The sequence below is a fragment of the Mustela nigripes genome, chromosome 3, assembly GCF_022355385.1.
Source record: "Mustela nigripes isolate SB6536 chromosome 3, MUSNIG.SB6536, whole genome shotgun sequence".
Taxonomy (NCBI): Eukaryota; Metazoa; Chordata; class Mammalia; order Carnivora; family Mustelidae; genus Mustela; species Mustela nigripes.
This window is the reverse complement of record NC_081559.1, coordinates 31961681-31978319: the sequence shown is the minus strand read 5'-3', so window position 1 is coordinate 31978319 and position 16639 is coordinate 31961681. Positions and strand designations below refer to the sequence as shown.

Here is a 16639-nt window from a genome sequence, read left to right as displayed (position 1 = left end):
TGGAAGAACACTTTCAAAAAAAAGAAAAAAAGGGGTGCTATGGGTTGAATTGTGTCCCCACCCCCACCCCCAGACATATACGTTGTCCTAACTCCTAGTATCTCAGAATGGACCTTACTTGGAGGTAGTAGGGTTATTGCAGACGACCAGGGTAATGCGACTGTGTCCTTATGTAAAGGGGAAATTTGAACACACAGATGCACAGAGGGAAGATGATGTGAAGACACGGGGAGAAGGTGGCCATGGGGAGGACCGGGGCGATGGGTCTGTAGGCCCAAGACTGCCACACATCATGGCAAGCCGCCAGCAGCTGGGAAGAGGCTGGAAAGAATTCTCTGATGGACTTCAGAAGGAACATGGCCAAGCCAACACACCTAGACTCCAGAACAGTGAGAACAGATTTCTTCAGTTTTCAGTCACCCAGCTTGAGGGATTCTGTGACAGCAGCCCTAGGAAACTAACACTCTAATATAAATACAATGAGATTAAAAAATCAAAAGTTGGGGCACCTGGGTGGCTCAGTCGTTAGGCATCTGCCTTTGACTCAGGTTATGATCCCAGGATCTTGGGACACACACACACACATTTTGACCTGAAGTGCCTCTACATTTTTATTCCAACTTTCTTCCCCCAAATCATTCATAATATGAAATAATCCTCATGATATAAGAAGTTGTATAAACACTTGTTGCCCATATGATCAGTCGAATGGATGTTATATGACATTTAGCTATTTAGATATTAGGGCATGTAGGGTGTTTCCAATCGACAGTTACTATAAACAACTTCACCGTGAAAGTCTTTGTCCAACCCAGCCTGAGCGCCCCTCCCCTGACGCCCACCCAGCCCCCTGTTAAAGCCATCCTCTGATCTCATTCTGACCTTCAGTCGGCCTCCCATTTCAGACACAGAACCCTTCTGAGGTCAGACAGCATCCAGTACAGGGCCGTGAGGGTAGACAAAGTGCAAGGGCATTGGAACTATAGGCTTTTACAAACAGAATTTGGAAAGCTGTGGCATCACATTATTTGGGCAACATAGCAGTGGGTTTTTCATTCCTATTTTGATGGAGACTGTGGAACTGTGCAGTATCACAGAGCAAAAATTTCACAGCTGTGTTCTGCTAAAAGCTACGATGTTTTTCCTCCAGTGGAAAGCTGGACTCAGGTATGGGACAAGGGACATACCTACACCCCAGCCCACGGACCCGTATGCTCACTTAAAAATGATTATCTTAACATGACTGTGGTCATTAAGGAAACCCAAAGTGAATGATTTTAAAACTCTATACATTTCCTGGTAAAGCACAAACACTTGTGAACGAAAAAGTCCATGATTTTAAAATATCGAGATGTAAGCCACATAAATCAAAGCTTTCTAGGGTCCTCAAGAATTTTGCCAGTAATTTGTTTCAGATTGTAAAGAAGTCCTGAGGTCAAAAAGCAAAAATGAACTATTGGTACTTCATCAGGATAAAAAGCTTTGCACAGCAAAGGAAACAATCAACAAAACTAAGAGACAACCTATGGAATGAGAAGATATTTGCAAATAACATACCTAATAGAGGGCTAGTATCCATAACCTATAAAGAACTTATCAAACTCAACACCCAAAAAAAACCCCAAAAAATCCAGTCAGGAAATGGGCAGAAGAAATGAACAGACAATTTCTTCAAAGACGACATGCAGATGGCCAACAGACACATGAGGAATGCTCCACGTCACTTGGCATCAGGAAAATACAAATCAAAACCACAATGAGATACCATCTCACACCAGTCAAAATGGCTAATATTAACAAGTCAGTAAACAAATATTGATAAGGATGTGCAGAGGGCGGGAGTCCTCTTACACTGCTGGTGGGAATGCAAACTGGTACGCCCACTCTAGAGAACAGTATGGAGGTTCCTCAAAAGGTTACAAATAGAACTACCCCATGACCCAGCAATTGTACTATTAGGTATTTATCCAGAGGGTACAAAAATGCTAATCCAAAGGGGTACATGCACTCCAATGTTTATGGCAAACATTAACAATAGCCTATATACACACATATACATATGCATGCAATGCGTGTACACACACACACACATGAATATTACTCAGCCATCAAAAAGAATGAAACTGGGGCACCTGGGTGGCTCCGTGGGTTAAGCCGCTGCCTTCAGCTCAGGTCATGATCTCAAGAGTCCTCAGATTGAGCCCCGCATTGGGCTCTCTGCTCAGCGGGAAGCCTGCTTCCTCCCCCCCACCCCGCCTGCTTGTAATCTCTGTCAAATAAATAAAATCTTTAAAAAAAAAAATAATAATGAGACCTTGCCATTTGTAAAGACACAGATGGAACTAGAGGGTATTATGATAAGCAAAGTCAGTCAAAAAAAGACAAATACCATATATTTCACTCGTGAGGAATTTAAGAAACAAAACAGATGAACATAGGGGAAAGGAAGGAAAAATAAAATAAGATTAAAAACAGAGTGGGAGGCAAACCATAGGAGAGTATAGGGAACTAACTGGAGGGGAGCTGGGTGGGGGGATGGGGTAATTAGCGGATGGTGGTTAAGGAGAACACTTGATATTATGAGCACTGGGTGTTACATGCAAGTGATGAATACATATGACTAAACTGAATTTAAATTTTAAGAGAAAATCTGTGAATGCAGAAAAACTTTCAGCAACAAAAAACTCGTATTGGAGAGAGACCCTATTTCTACAAGGTAATCCATGCAGAAAAAGTTTTAATCAGAGGCCCCATCTTATTGTGTAACAGAGAACTCACACGACAGGATTTCTCTTTACAAAGAACTCAGGATTGACAAGGAATCACCAAATGGAAAAGTTGCTTCTGAATGAATCCCACCAAGTCAACACTATTCAAAAGTATCACTCAATAAGGATGCTAATGGAAAGGTTTGATGAAAAGGGTTCCAGAAAGTCTAAACTAGAAAAATGGATCTAACGTTCAACACATATATGCCTTGTGGTTATAATTTTGTTAACATTTTAATTTAAACAAGAAAGTGATTGAATGCCCATTCAGGGGCCCATGGACCCTTATTAAAGCACTGGAGCTGGAGCTGATTTCCAAACAGATGGGACCTTGGAGTCTACATGCTTGCAAGTAGATTAGAATCAGAGGCAAGTTTTTGTTTTTGGGGGAGAGGGGGTCACATTGATGATATCACTTAAATCAGGCTATCTATATATGTAAACGTAGACTGTTCTTGTATCTTTTCATGACAACAGAGACCTGCCTCACCTAAAATCATAGGTGTTACTTAGTGTAGTATAAACATTAAGCTACCAAAGTTTAAAGTAACAATCTGAGCAGTTAATGACAGAAATGAGGCACAATTAATATTTAAGTTGATGCACAACACACAAAGCTGCTTTTTTACAGTTGCAGGATTCTGTACAGTGACCTGCTTTTATAGAAGTGTTGTTGCTATCAAGGTACATACATCTGTTTTTGTCAGAAACAAACATCAAGTGGTCTTGAAGGCGGGGGGGGGGGGGGGGGGGGGGGGGGGGGGGGGCGCGGTTCTGAGATATCACAGCAGGCAACAATTCTTTCACAATTACAGGATTAAAAGTAGGAATAAAACCCAGATTTATGGCTGCCATGTTGCTTTTAATTTCTCCCACAAATTGTAGGATCTCTAATTCCATAATTTGTGAATATTTTATGTGTAGAAAACATCTTAACGGCACTAATTTTTAAATGCTGACAGCAGATAATCTGTGTAGGCACACCCAAAATAGAAAGGAGGCATCAGGAAGGGTTAGAGAAACGGAGATCAGAGGAATGCTATCCAGAAACAAAGTAGGTTAAGACCAGAATTTCTAAAGTACAGTATTTGCCTTCAAGTGGATTGGCTAGGCCAGAAAAGCAAATTCCCCAAACTCTTTTTTCAAAACAAGTATTTCAAGAATGTCAGTTTAAGTTTGACCTTATATTATAGAGACTTTTTTTTTTTTTGAGGAAAAAAAACCACAAAATATTGTTTTAATATCAGAAACTTTTTCCATATCTTTATTCTTCAAACTTGATGTCAATTTACAAATAAATAGTCCATACCATGTGGCTATATTGCTTCTTTATGATATACACTTCTTTAGGCAGAAAACAGCAGTAACCAAGAATACATCCAAAATGAGCTCCCAGTGAATAACCAACTGTTAAGCGTAGAGAGAGGACGCATTACATTTCAGCGTGGTCCAGTATGTACACTGTTAAAAGTGGATCCCCTTTAAAACATCACAGATGTACATAATTCTCTTACAAAAAGAACGAACTCACAGACAAGAGATTTTAAATTTTAGAGTTGTATCACAGGAAATAATTGCTTTAAAAACTACAAAAATTTATTTTAGCAGCAAAAAAAAAAAAAATTATTCCAGGATAATCTTTAAACATTGCTGAAAAAATGCAAGCTTTGGAGAACATGGTATTAGATCCATTACTTAAAAAAAAAAAAAAAAAAAACAAAGCAGTACTTAATAGAGACCACTTACAGTTCTGTTCTGCTGTTGGTAAAAACCTTTCTAATAAAGTTGAAGCTAAAAAATCCCGAGCAGGAGAGGTGGGGAAGGCTGCCGAGAGAAAAGGGGAGGTAGCCGCCATCAGCCCTCAGACTTACTGTCATGGGCAAGGCTGAGAAGTCTTATGTAACTCATTTCCAGAAAACAAGTTCTTCAGAATCATTCTTTTTAGTATCTATAGTCTGTTTTCAGATTTAGCAACTGACTTCGACATTCTTCAAAGTTTTCCTCTCCAAGTGTCTTCAAGCTAAAACCAGTATTTTAATAAAATCCTCATTGTTAGGTGGTTGTTTTTGGTTTTGGTTGTTAAACCAATTGTTTCTTTTTGAAAAGTTCAGATGAAAAAGTCTCATTTTTCAAGTCACTAAAGATGGTGTGGGTCAGAGAGGAACTTGTTTGAAAGGGGACGCTACTTTATGTAATTTCATACTCTGCTGTGACATCTGACACCTGGCATCTGAGATTTTAGGACTGAAAGGAATTCCAAAAAATGAGAAAAATGGAACAAAATGCAAATTAAATCAGTCCTGTTAGAGGCTTCTGAATAGAAACAACTTGTATCCAGAGTCAGTGATAAGCTGCATCTTCATCTGACACGGTTTTCAAGTCCCGATTCCCTTGTCCTCTCCCTCCCTTTGAAGCACTGAACCTTCTTTTCTAAATACAACTTCTCAAAAATCATTTGAAAGCAGACATTCTAAAGCTAAAGCGTCAGAAACAAATTCTCCACCCACCCCAACTTAATCTTCAGATCACAACATCCTGACAGAGAAGCTCTGTTTAATGCCTTTCATTGTTTTACTTCTTGGCAGTTTTCCCAAACTTTATGAATAAATTTAAACCATGACAAGGAAAAACACACTCAAAACATAATGCAAATATAAACAAATACAAGAAAAGTTTGAAACAGAGCACCATATGCGGTATCTCCAAATATGGTGTGTGTGCAACATGACCAAAAGCTACAGAGTCCTGGGTCTCAGCACTCCTACTATCCTACCCAGATCTACTTCTTTTCTTTGTTTTTGCCTTGTGATGCCTAAAGGAACTAAGAATTGAAAAATAACCAAGAGGACATAAGAAAACATGGTACCTATTTTTTTTTTTTTTGAAGTCTTGATCTGAACACATCTTCATTGGTGCAACAGTACTCTTGATAATGCTCAAATACAAGACAAGCAACACATATGAAGACTTAACCATGTACATACAAGCAGTGTTTTTAGAATCTTAACTTCCATAGTAACATAAAAACCTACAAATTAAATCTTAACTCACCTCAGTATAAAGTTAAATTCTCATATATCTTAGTACGAATGCCAGTATCAGAAACATTCTCTATGTTTCTGTTTTCTAGTGTAAAAAAGTTCTGTTTCATAGAAAGGATAAGGTGCCTTTTTAATAAGTTGTCAACACACACACTCTCTCTCACACACACACACACCAGTGCAAACTATCAAGAGAAAAATCCTCATTTTGAAATGTGATACATTACACATCTAAACGAAAAGCATCAGAGTGGACAGAGTAGCTTTCCATGATTGAGGTGCTATAAATATAAACAACTCAATGTACATATGGTTGATGTAATAAAGAATAGCTTTCTATCCTTTGCTTCTTAAATCCCTTAACTTTTAGAATTGCGTCCAACTCTTAAAAAGGTCTGGACATTTTCCTAGCTTCAAAGCTAACTAGAAGACCCTGACTATTCTGAGGGTAAGCCGCTAGAGACTAATTACCCACCAGTGCTACACTTGCTGCGTTTCTTCTTTACTATTAAACATGACCCCCTAGTGCTATCTTGTTTCATGCAGCACCAATCAAACTTCCATTTTTTTCCCTAATAAAAAATAAATATATATAGAAGACGCTGTCAGGCATATATTCACAAGGTCTCAATTTCTTAAAACATAAGTATGGGTATATTTATTTCTCTCAAATGCATACAAGACAATAATTACACAGCAACAAATCTTTTATTCAACAATGATTTGATTCATAAGCGTTTGAATTTACATAATTTCACATCCATACCTTTGCATTTTTAAATACTGTAAGTAAAAAAGCCCCCCAAATAACCAGTTCTTATATTTCCTATTTATCCCTCTATACATCCAAACTTTAAAAAGTTACAAACTGAACATTATACAGAACATATAAATCATGTTTAAAAACTTGAGGTTTTAAAATCACTGTTCCCCAAAATGATTCAAAGTCCTCATGCTGACAAGTGCAGTCCTAGGTGGTAAGTTGGAAAGGGGGAAGAAAGAAGAGACAGACACCAGTTTGCTGTCTTAATGTTTTACTAATCCCGTCAGTAAGAACTGCGACGTCAGAAGGAACAGGCGACGTCAGGAGAAGTAACAGCTTAGGTTTACTACGAGGAACGGGGTTTGCCTCACAGTTGGAGACATGCACTTCAAGTATTTTCCTATTTGATCTGAGCTCCCTGCAGCAAACGATGCTGAAAGAGAAGAACTATTTTCTTCCATACATTCGCTCAATGTCCGCCTGGTAATGTGTTTTAAGCTCTTTACGTTTCAGCTTGAAGGCATCTGTCACCAGACCAGTTTCGGGGGTCCACGGTTCCGGGCTCAAACGAATTTTTACTGGAATTTCGAATTTTTCTAGACTCGCTGAGATGGTGGAAGGGTGGGGGGAAATGTAAATGCAGAGGCATAAAAAACGTGCAATTAAAATTCCTGGCAAACAATGTAACTTTTCTAAAGTCTTAGAGCGCCCATCAAAATGCACAACACCCCATGAATCTTGCTTCTAAATAAGCCATCCCTCAAAAACACTAGAAGTAAATAGATACATACAGATATGTATGAGAATTATAAAAGCAAAATTTTTTGTTTAAAAAATCTACATGGCCATCAATAGAGTAAGTTAGATTAATTTATGATGCAGGCATAAAATGGAATAAAATTCAGTCATTAAAAATAAGATCTACATGGTAGGGTGTATAAAGATATTTGCAACATATTGCTAGGCTTAAAAAAATGCAGTTTTCGGATTTTTTTAATAGCAGATAAATGTTATGCACACAGATGTGTAGGACAACTATTCACCAAGTTATTAAACTATACAGCTCTAGAGGTTAAGATCCATGATTAAGGAAAAGCAAATGCCACACACCTACGTTCTGAGTTTATTATAAGGAGATCACTTTAGAAACCAAAAAGTAATAAAGTTTAAAGAGAATCTTGTCATCAAATCAGCATATTCAGCATAAGCTATGAGGACAGAATGTTTGCTTACTACTCTGTCTCTATATACTGCTGGACACCAGTCAGAGTCTCAGTCGCAGAGGGCTGGACGCAGGGAGAGGGACGGAGAGAGGGAGGGATGCAGACGGGGAGGAAAGGGAGAGGTTTTCCAGCATTCATTCAACAAACATTTATTGAAAAAAATTACTGTGTAAAGCGTTTTACTAAACACTCTTAAACACTCTTTAAGAAACACAGAATAGTTTCTGTTCTCAAGAGGTATAAAATCTAACAAGGATAAACAGAAGAACAGCTAGCCATGATTACACACACACACACACACACACACACACACACCATACACACAGGCACACTTGCTCACTAAACTGAAGGTGTAAGTACCTTGGGAGCAAAAGAGATATATTAACTCTAACTTATAAACATAGATATAACAAGGTTTTCTTCTTCAAAGACTAAAGCTATTTCGGGAGAGTTCTCCTAGAGGGAAAACACTGTGAGCAAAAGCAGCAAGGCCTGGACCTCAGAACTTATGGAATGGTTCTTGTTTTGTTCTGTTTGTATATATGTTAGAGCAAATATTTTTATTTTCCTCCCTTTTATTCTCCTATCATAATAAGTATTAATAAGCTAACTACATATCACTGAATAAGAGCAAAAACTGCTCAAGGGGTGTGCATCCTCTTCTGCAAAAAAGGTTAATGTATTTTCAGCTTGCTGGGCAGTTTTACTGCATGAGGCGGGAGTCTTTGTTACTGTCCTTACTTAGAAATCAACTATGCTCTCAGGAGATGTACATGGGTGCCAAGCAGACGAGCAATGATAGACTGGAAAAGTCAGTTTTATGTATCTACTGGCTTAGGCTAGTGTCCCCACTTAGTCAATAGAACTCTAACGCAATACACATTGTACATAAATGATTAAGTCTACAACCAGTTTACTTTATGTGAGGCAAACTATCCTTGATCATCTTAGCGGGTCTGGTTTGGTGGACTGAAAAGGCCGCAGGAGCAGAGCTGAGGTGTCCCCAAACAAAAACCAATTCTGCCTGTGGTCGGACTTCCAGCTGCTGCCAAACAGCCGCCCTACCGATTTCCAGCTTTGCCTATGTCAACCCCCAAAGAGCATATAAACCAATTCTTCACAGTGAGTCTCTTTATAGATAACTACTAACTGTTTCTCAGGTGTAAACCTGATACAAATTTTGCCCAAGAATGAAGCTGGATCCCTTCTTCACACATTAAAATGAACTCAAATAGACCGTGGACCTAAATGTAACAGCTGAAACTATAAAACTCTTAGAATAAAAAATAGGGTGTATCTTTGTGATAGATTAGGAATGATTTCTCAGGACACCAAAAGCACAAACAACAAAAGAAAAAAAATTACCTTTTCAAAATTAAAACTGTTGTACTTTAAAAGATACCATCAAAAAAGTAAAAACACAACCCACAAAATGGGCGAAAATGTTTACAAATTGCATATCTGGTAAGGGCCTCGTGTCTAGAATACATAAAGAACTTATACAGCTCAGTAATAAAACAGCAACCCCATTTTTTAAAAATGGGCAAAGTATCTGAATAGACATTTCTCGAGAGAAGACATAAAATGGGTAATAAATACAAGAAAGGATGCCCGACATCATTAGCCACCAAAAAAATATATATCAAAACCAAGAGATACCCTACTGCATACCCACTAGGATGAGTAGAATCCAAAGGATGACAGTAACAGGTGTTTCGGGGATGTGGGGAAACTGGAACCTAACACCAGTGGGAATGATAAAATGATGCCAAAATTTTAGAAAATAAGTTTGGAAAATACTTGGAAAAAATATTCTGGAAAATAATCTAGGACTTTCTAAAAAGGTTTAACAAGGTTGACAAAGGCCTAGCAATTCCACTCTGAAGTACCTACCCAGGAGAAAGGAGCCCGTCTGCACAACCCCTTGTACACGAATGTTCACAGCAGCATTATTCAGTAACCACCAGAGCGACCGACTGCAGGCTCCCCCAACTCACACGCAAAAGGGGGGGATAGGACACATCCATAAAGCCACATTAACAGTGCAGAAAATGCAGAAAAGAGTCTTGGGCAGTTGAGGATGGGCCGGGGTGGCCAGGACCCAGCTGAGAGGAGGAGAAAAAGAGTGAACCCAGAAGACAAAAGCTAAAGGGACAAGGACAAGGACTGGTGCATGGGGGTCATGGGAGCACATGATAGGTGAGTGCTCTGGAAGGGCCTGTGAAGTCTGCTCTTCTATCTAGCTGCAGGAAAACACAGTTGGTTTCTGAGCAGGAAATGACATCACCTAAGCCGTGTGACGGCAGCACAAGCGAACGTGAGCACTCTCTTCCCTTCCCGCCTCAGTCCTCAGTCTGTTTCACAGCCACTCACCTGAAATAGCAGCTTCAGAAAGCACTTTGAGGACCTCGTTTTCCATTTCACAGCTGTTACACAGCTCCTCCCAAGTCCCGTGAAGTCCCTTCTTTCGAGCGAGTTCTGTAAGTTCCTTTTGGTTTGGCACAACAAACCCAATGACGTAAGAATGATAACTGAAATACAGAAAGGACAAAGGGGTAAGGATCTAAATGGCACAGGGCGTGAGCTGCAGTCACGATTCCACCAACGCTGTTGTCATCGATCCACGACTGCACTAAAGAACATACGTGACGCCTATTTGGTACTTAGCACACTCACCTCACGCCACTTCTACTGCATGATTCATAGTATGTTCAAGGCTCTGATAGAGTTCCCTGCTAAATAAACCTTCATCTGATATTTAATGACAAATTTCAACTATGTGTGTTATGAATATTCCATTTATACATTTTTTTTAAAGATTTTATTTATTTATTTGACAGAGAGAAATCACAAGTAGATGGAGAGGCAGGCAGAGAGAGAGAGGGAAGCAGGCTCCCTGCTGAGCAGAGAGCCTGATGCGGGACTCGATCCCAGGACCCTGAGATCATGACCTGAGCCGAAGGCAGCGGCTTAACCCACTGAGCCACCCAGGCGTCCCCATTTATACATTTTTTTAAAGAAAATTACAAATATTAGAAAATTCAACTCTTAAAAAAAAGTCAGTAATTCACATTAACAGGTTAAACAGAAATTAAAATTCATGTAAACAGAAATTATATCTAGGGGCGCCTGGGTGCTCAGCCAGTAAGCAGGTGACTCTTGATTTCAGCTCAGGTGATGAGTTCAGCGTCGAGACCAAGCCCCATGCCAGGCTCCACATTCAGTGAAGAGTCTCCCTGGGATTCTCTCCCCCTCTCTGTTTCCCCCTCCCCTGCTCATGCACTCTGTTGCCCTCAAACAAATAAAATCTTTAAAAAAGTTAAAAAAAAAAATTTATATCTCAAGAAATTTGGCAGCAAATCAAAGTAATGTGGTTACATTTACTTTTTTCTTTTGTTATCACAAGAACTGTTAATAAAAGAGCTGTAGGTACACCTGCCAATGGCAGTAAGAAATGGCAAGCAGCATCAGGAAGAGAAGGGTAGTCTGGTTAATATCACACAAGTAAAAGCCAGAACTGTACTACCACAGAAGAAAACATCTCTTGGCTAATTGAAGGGCAGAATAATTTATAATACAATGTAGTTAATCTTTAAAGTCTGTTTCAAAATTGGTTCTTCTGATACCAGATTTTATCTTTTCATAATAATTATTATGTCAACTGCTGCAGCAAGCAGCAGCACGAAGTAACTGATCATTAACACTGGCCACAGAGTAGCTGATCATTAACACTGGAGACATTACCACATAAATACTGTTAGGGAAAAATGTCACCAGAGTGCCAATCTAAATTTCCAACTCATTTCCCAGGAATACATTTCCAAGATTTTTAACTTTAAACTCTACTTCCCAGCTGCCTTGTATCATTATGGACTAGATATTATAGGAGTTAAGCCACAGCTTAACACAGCTTAAAGCAGAGCCCCTCCCAGCCTTGGTGAGGGTCCCAAGCAGGCTTAAGTCTAGTGCAAGGTAGTAGGTGTGGAGCAGGGTCCAGCTTGAAGACTATCCTCCAACTTCCTCTCTACTCCTCTATGCCCTGGGCTGTTTCTGGGAAGCTTCCCTGTGCGGAAAGATGTGTTGCTGGGGATGCCAGGACAGCAAGAAGGAGCACTGGACTTTCTTCCCCTCCCGATCACACAGGACACCGCAGTGAGATGTAAACAGAAAACAGAGAGAGAGGATGATGAGGAGGGTAAGCATCCCAAGGACAGAATCAGTTATTGGCTTTCCTGAGAAGAGGCCACTCCCAGGGACAAGAGATACGAAGGAAGAAGAGTTCTTAGTATAGTTTTAAGAAGAAGATTCATCTAGGAAGGAAATGCCAAAAACACACAAAAGGTTTGAAGTAAAAGTAACAGAATTCTACTTTCTTACCTGTTTGCATATGCACAAATGTTATCTATAAGGGAGAGGTTCTTCAGGGCTGCCTCTACTTTCCCAAGAGAAACATATTCTCCAGCCTGCAGTTTCACAAGGTCCTTCTTACGATCTGTGCAGGACAAAGGCACAGGAGGGGGCACATGGGAGCACAGAAATATCTTGAATACACATGAATATTGGCCATTCCTGAAGTAATTTGCTATCAATTAAGTTTATTATAATAGTTACACCAAAATTAAAAGTACACAGTAAATTAGGCCCTAATTTCAGTACCATTAAATAAATTCTTTCAAAAAAGAAAATCAGTTTCTGGTCAAGAGTCCCTCCAGGACTTCGAGCATGTTTTGCTGAACAGGTATGTTCCCTATGACATATTAACACCAGGAAGGAGAAGAGTTCTCAGTGACATGTGAAAGCTCATGTGCTATCTGGAGAGAAACATATCCCCTCAACACAGAATGGTAACGGTAAGGGTCAAGCCTGTCCAACCTGCTGATCTGGAAAGAATTCCCACCAAGTGAGGCCTGGGCAGAGTCTCTAGGAAAGAAAGGCGGTAGCCAAGTGCACTGGCCCTGGTAAACAACAGATAGGTAGGTCAGCCTGAACTTCCGCAGCACTTGGGGGGAGGGAGGGGCTGGAGGGGGAGGCGGAGAGGTGAATCTGGCTAAAGAACAGAGGCACTGAACCGAGCCCCTAGCTGCCACTAAGAGTTTTTTAGCAGCAAAGCGGCCCAGTGAGATCAGTGCTGAAGGCTCAAGCGTGTATTTAAGGGGGACAAGCATGTCCAGAGAGAGAAATTACTTGCAACAGGGTGACAGAAGGTGTGGACCTGACCTATGGTCATGGTGAGAGGGTAGAGAGAAAAGAGTGATTTTTTTTCTTTTTTTTTTTTTTTCTGGTGCAAAATGGTAGTTTTATTAAACCACGGGGACAGGACCCGTGGGCAGAAAGAGCTGCTGCCAGAACAGAATGATCTTGAGGCATGTTTCACCTGGTAAATCAGCAGAACATGGATAACACATGGGGAGCTCACTGAAGAGCCTCAGCTCCTCCCAGGTTTCTAGGTAGCATGACTAGGATAGAAACACTATTAACTGAGAAAAAGAATGTTAAGAGGGAAGGCAGGGAGCTATTTTCTGCCCCATGGGTCATAGTACTCCAACTGCCAGGCCTTCCTTATCTCACAGGCAAGGCCAGGACATGGTTCCAACAGGAGAGCCGTGTCCAATAAACTTCAGATACCAAAGAATACAAAATATAAATATTCCCTACTAAGAATTTGATTCCTTCAGGGTTAACTAGTAATTAAAAATATCACTGCTATTGAACAGATTTTGAGATATCCTAAAATGTCAAGCCTTAAAATGTCTTCACAGTCTCTATTTTATATTCCAGAGATATATACAGTTATCTCTTTTGCAAAACTGTTTCAGAAACATCCATTGTCGGAGGGGTATATATACATATATTTTATATATATTAAATATATATATATATTATATATATATATATATATATATATTAGTTGGCTCACCAATAATCTTTAAACAACCATCAGGGTCAAACTCCCCAATATCTCCAGTACAGAGCCACCTCTGTCCATTTTCATCTTCAAAGAAATCAGCTTTCGTTTTTGCTTCATTTTTGTAGTATCCTAGTGTCACATTTTGGCCACCAATAAGAATTTCACCCCTGGGGTGTGGTTTATCAGTATTAAAGTATCCACCTAATAAACACAAAATAATTAAGAGTTAATTCTAAATTTTTATTTCTATATACATCATGTGAAAATGAGAAACTGTTAGTTTCTATATAGAAACATCTGATTTTAATCCAATTAGAGTTTCCCAAAAGGAAAGGAGGCAGACAGTATAAATGAACAAACCTCATTAATGTAAAACTAGGTGCAACATTTCAGTTGCTTACACATAAGCACTGACACTTTTAAGCTACTATTCCAAGCAAACATTACACTAAAAAAATCCAACACCTGTGGTATAAAATAATTATGTGTACTACAAGGTAAACTCCTTTAGAGACTCTGTGGAGATTCTTATATACCTGATAAAAGTACTAAATCATGTATTCAGTAAAACACAACACTGTAAAACCAAATTACACTATATTTAAGAGATTTATGCTTTATAAAATTCAGAATGACTCCAAGTTTAAATTTGTCAACCATTTTCACTAATTCTGCTAAAAGAGAAATGAAAAATGGCATCAAACCTTCAGAATATTTATTTTGTATAAAGGAAAAGTGAAACCAATCACTAATAATCTATACGCACTGACAGAATCAAATGCAATTTTTAAAAAAGTGATTACTATTTAAATGGCAAAACAACAGATTTTATGAAATCATAGTAAAAATTTCCTTCTGATGATTATAGATTGAAATCATCAGGGAAAAGAAAAAATATGAAAAATCCTGTTTCAGAGATTAAATTTTATGATTTTTGCTTCTACAAAATAAACTTATGAGCATTCCTAATTTACTGACATCGTTTAGCAGATTTCAAGTTTTTGCCATAATTCTGCCTTGCATTCATGTAATAAAATAAGCAAAATAAAAGCAATTATAACTTTTCAGAATCATTCTTGAAACAAGTAAATCCAAGTATAGCTCTAGATAAAAGAATTCTATTAGACAAAAAACAAGCACTTGTGGGTGATTTATATCCTAAAGAAAATAAAGCACAGTTCTAACTTTAAGGTTAAATATTATACAGATTAATGATCTGCGGGGGGGTAGGAGGTCAGGGTACCAGGTGGTGGGTATTATAGAGGGCACGGATTGCATGGAGCACTGGGTGTGGTGCAAAAATAATGAATACTGAAAAAATAAAAATTAAAAAAAAAAATAATGAATACTGTTATGCTGAAAATAAATGAAAAATAAATTTTTAAAAAATGTTATTACCTTCCTCCCAGTTCTTTAATTTGATTTCACAGCAAACTAATGGTGCTCCCACTCTGCCAGTATTGTAGTCCCACACTAAGATACAAATGAAAAAAGGTATTTGATTACAGTGGTGACTAAACAGCTTCATTTTTCTACCAAAGATGATGACTTATCCCAACGCTCTGACATCCCCAGAGAATCTTTAAAAGCAGGAGTCACAAACTGGTGAACCACAAGCTATGGGGCCCACACAGGGTTTCTTTTTATTCTGACTTGGTTATACTGACATTTAAAACTCAAGCCATTTTACACAGAAGTGTGGACCCTCCAGGAACAACAGGGCCTGCATCTCCAGCACAGCAACAACTGGGGTCCCCGTCAGACGGGTCATGCCTGCTCCAGCTCCCCTACTTGCCTGCCTTACTCCCATCACGGATCTTCTTACCTCAAGACCCCCTTCACTCCGTGAAGCTGCCTGGCTCATGAGTCTGGAGACCCTATCCTCAAGGATGATGGGTCCCAATGGTGTACACCCACTCCACTTTCTTGTCAGACCAGAAGGCTTCGCGGTACATGCAGCCTCTCCAACCTTCTCCCGTCTATCACTATTTCAGAGGGAGACCTCTAAAGCCTCCTGGACAGCAGCCTAGGCTATCATCCTAGGGGATTCCCACTCATAGGTGGGAATTCAGAAGACCAAGTTGGAGATTAACTTTCAAGGATCTGGGAAAAGCACACACCACTATTGTGAATTACTATTTCATCATGTTTCCTCTTCAAAGATCATTCAAGTATCAGAAAGAAAAGGTTGACTATTTAATAACTTATAGGTTGTTTTATTTACAACATAAACTGTAACTGATTAATCACATTCAACACAAATTTTAAAAACAGAAGCCATAAAGATCCTCAGAAGGAACCAGAGAAGCACGTAATTAAGACTTATTTCCTGCAAAACAAAACTTAGAAATAGCTTCCAAAATATAGAAAAAAGGAAAATACATAAGTAGTGTACGATAAACCTGACATAAGAAAGGTACACAGAAACATTCAAGGTAAACAAGGAAAATGATCAATTAGGAAGTTTAATATCTATCAGTATCTAGAAAATATAAAGTAGCTCTTCCAAGTACTGAGAAGCAAAATAACTTTCCTCAATAAAAGGGACACATGAGGCACTCCGGGATTCAACTGGGAACCACTTGGGTAATGGATTCCCTTGTCAATCATGTCACCATGATAAACCCTAGAAATTATATTCTTTAAAACTAAATCTGGTTTTCCTCTCATTACACAGACCACCCCCATAAACCACTTCCGAGTTTGAGCTTTAATACACATACCTCAACAACTGTACAAAACATGTTTATTTTTCTTCACAAAAAGACACTTAATAACTGAAATAAAATAAATGTATATAATACAGCCAATGCTTGTTACTAAAACTTTTTCAGAACTCTAAGTAGCTTTTAATATAACATATTATAATCTAATATGAAACTATCAATTATTGACTACTAGATGTATCCAATACATTCTAAACACTATCAATAATC

General features: G+C 38.8%; 1 protein-coding gene across 3 annotated transcripts in view; it reads right to left on the bottom strand.

Annotated features, from left to right (window-relative positions):
* Positions 1–6425: 6425 nt before the first annotated feature.
* The window catches only part of ACSL3 (acyl-CoA synthetase long chain family member 3), a 64956-nt gene continuing 54742 nt past the window's right edge, over positions 6426–16639 (bottom strand). For all 3 annotated transcript variants that reach the window (XM_059393584.1, XM_059393585.1, XM_059393583.1), the window contains 5 exons: positions 15102–15176; positions 13713–13904; positions 12173–12287; positions 10169–10326; positions 6426–7177 (listed from right to left, as the gene is read on the bottom strand). In XM_059393584.1, the coding sequence (XP_059249567.1) occupies positions 7020–7177; positions 10169–10326; positions 12173–12287; positions 13713–13904; positions 15102–15176 (698 nt within the window). In that variant the 3' untranslated portion in view covers positions 6426–7019. The remainder of the gene's footprint in view (positions 7178–10168; positions 10327–12172; positions 12288–13712; positions 13905–15101; positions 15177–16639) is intronic.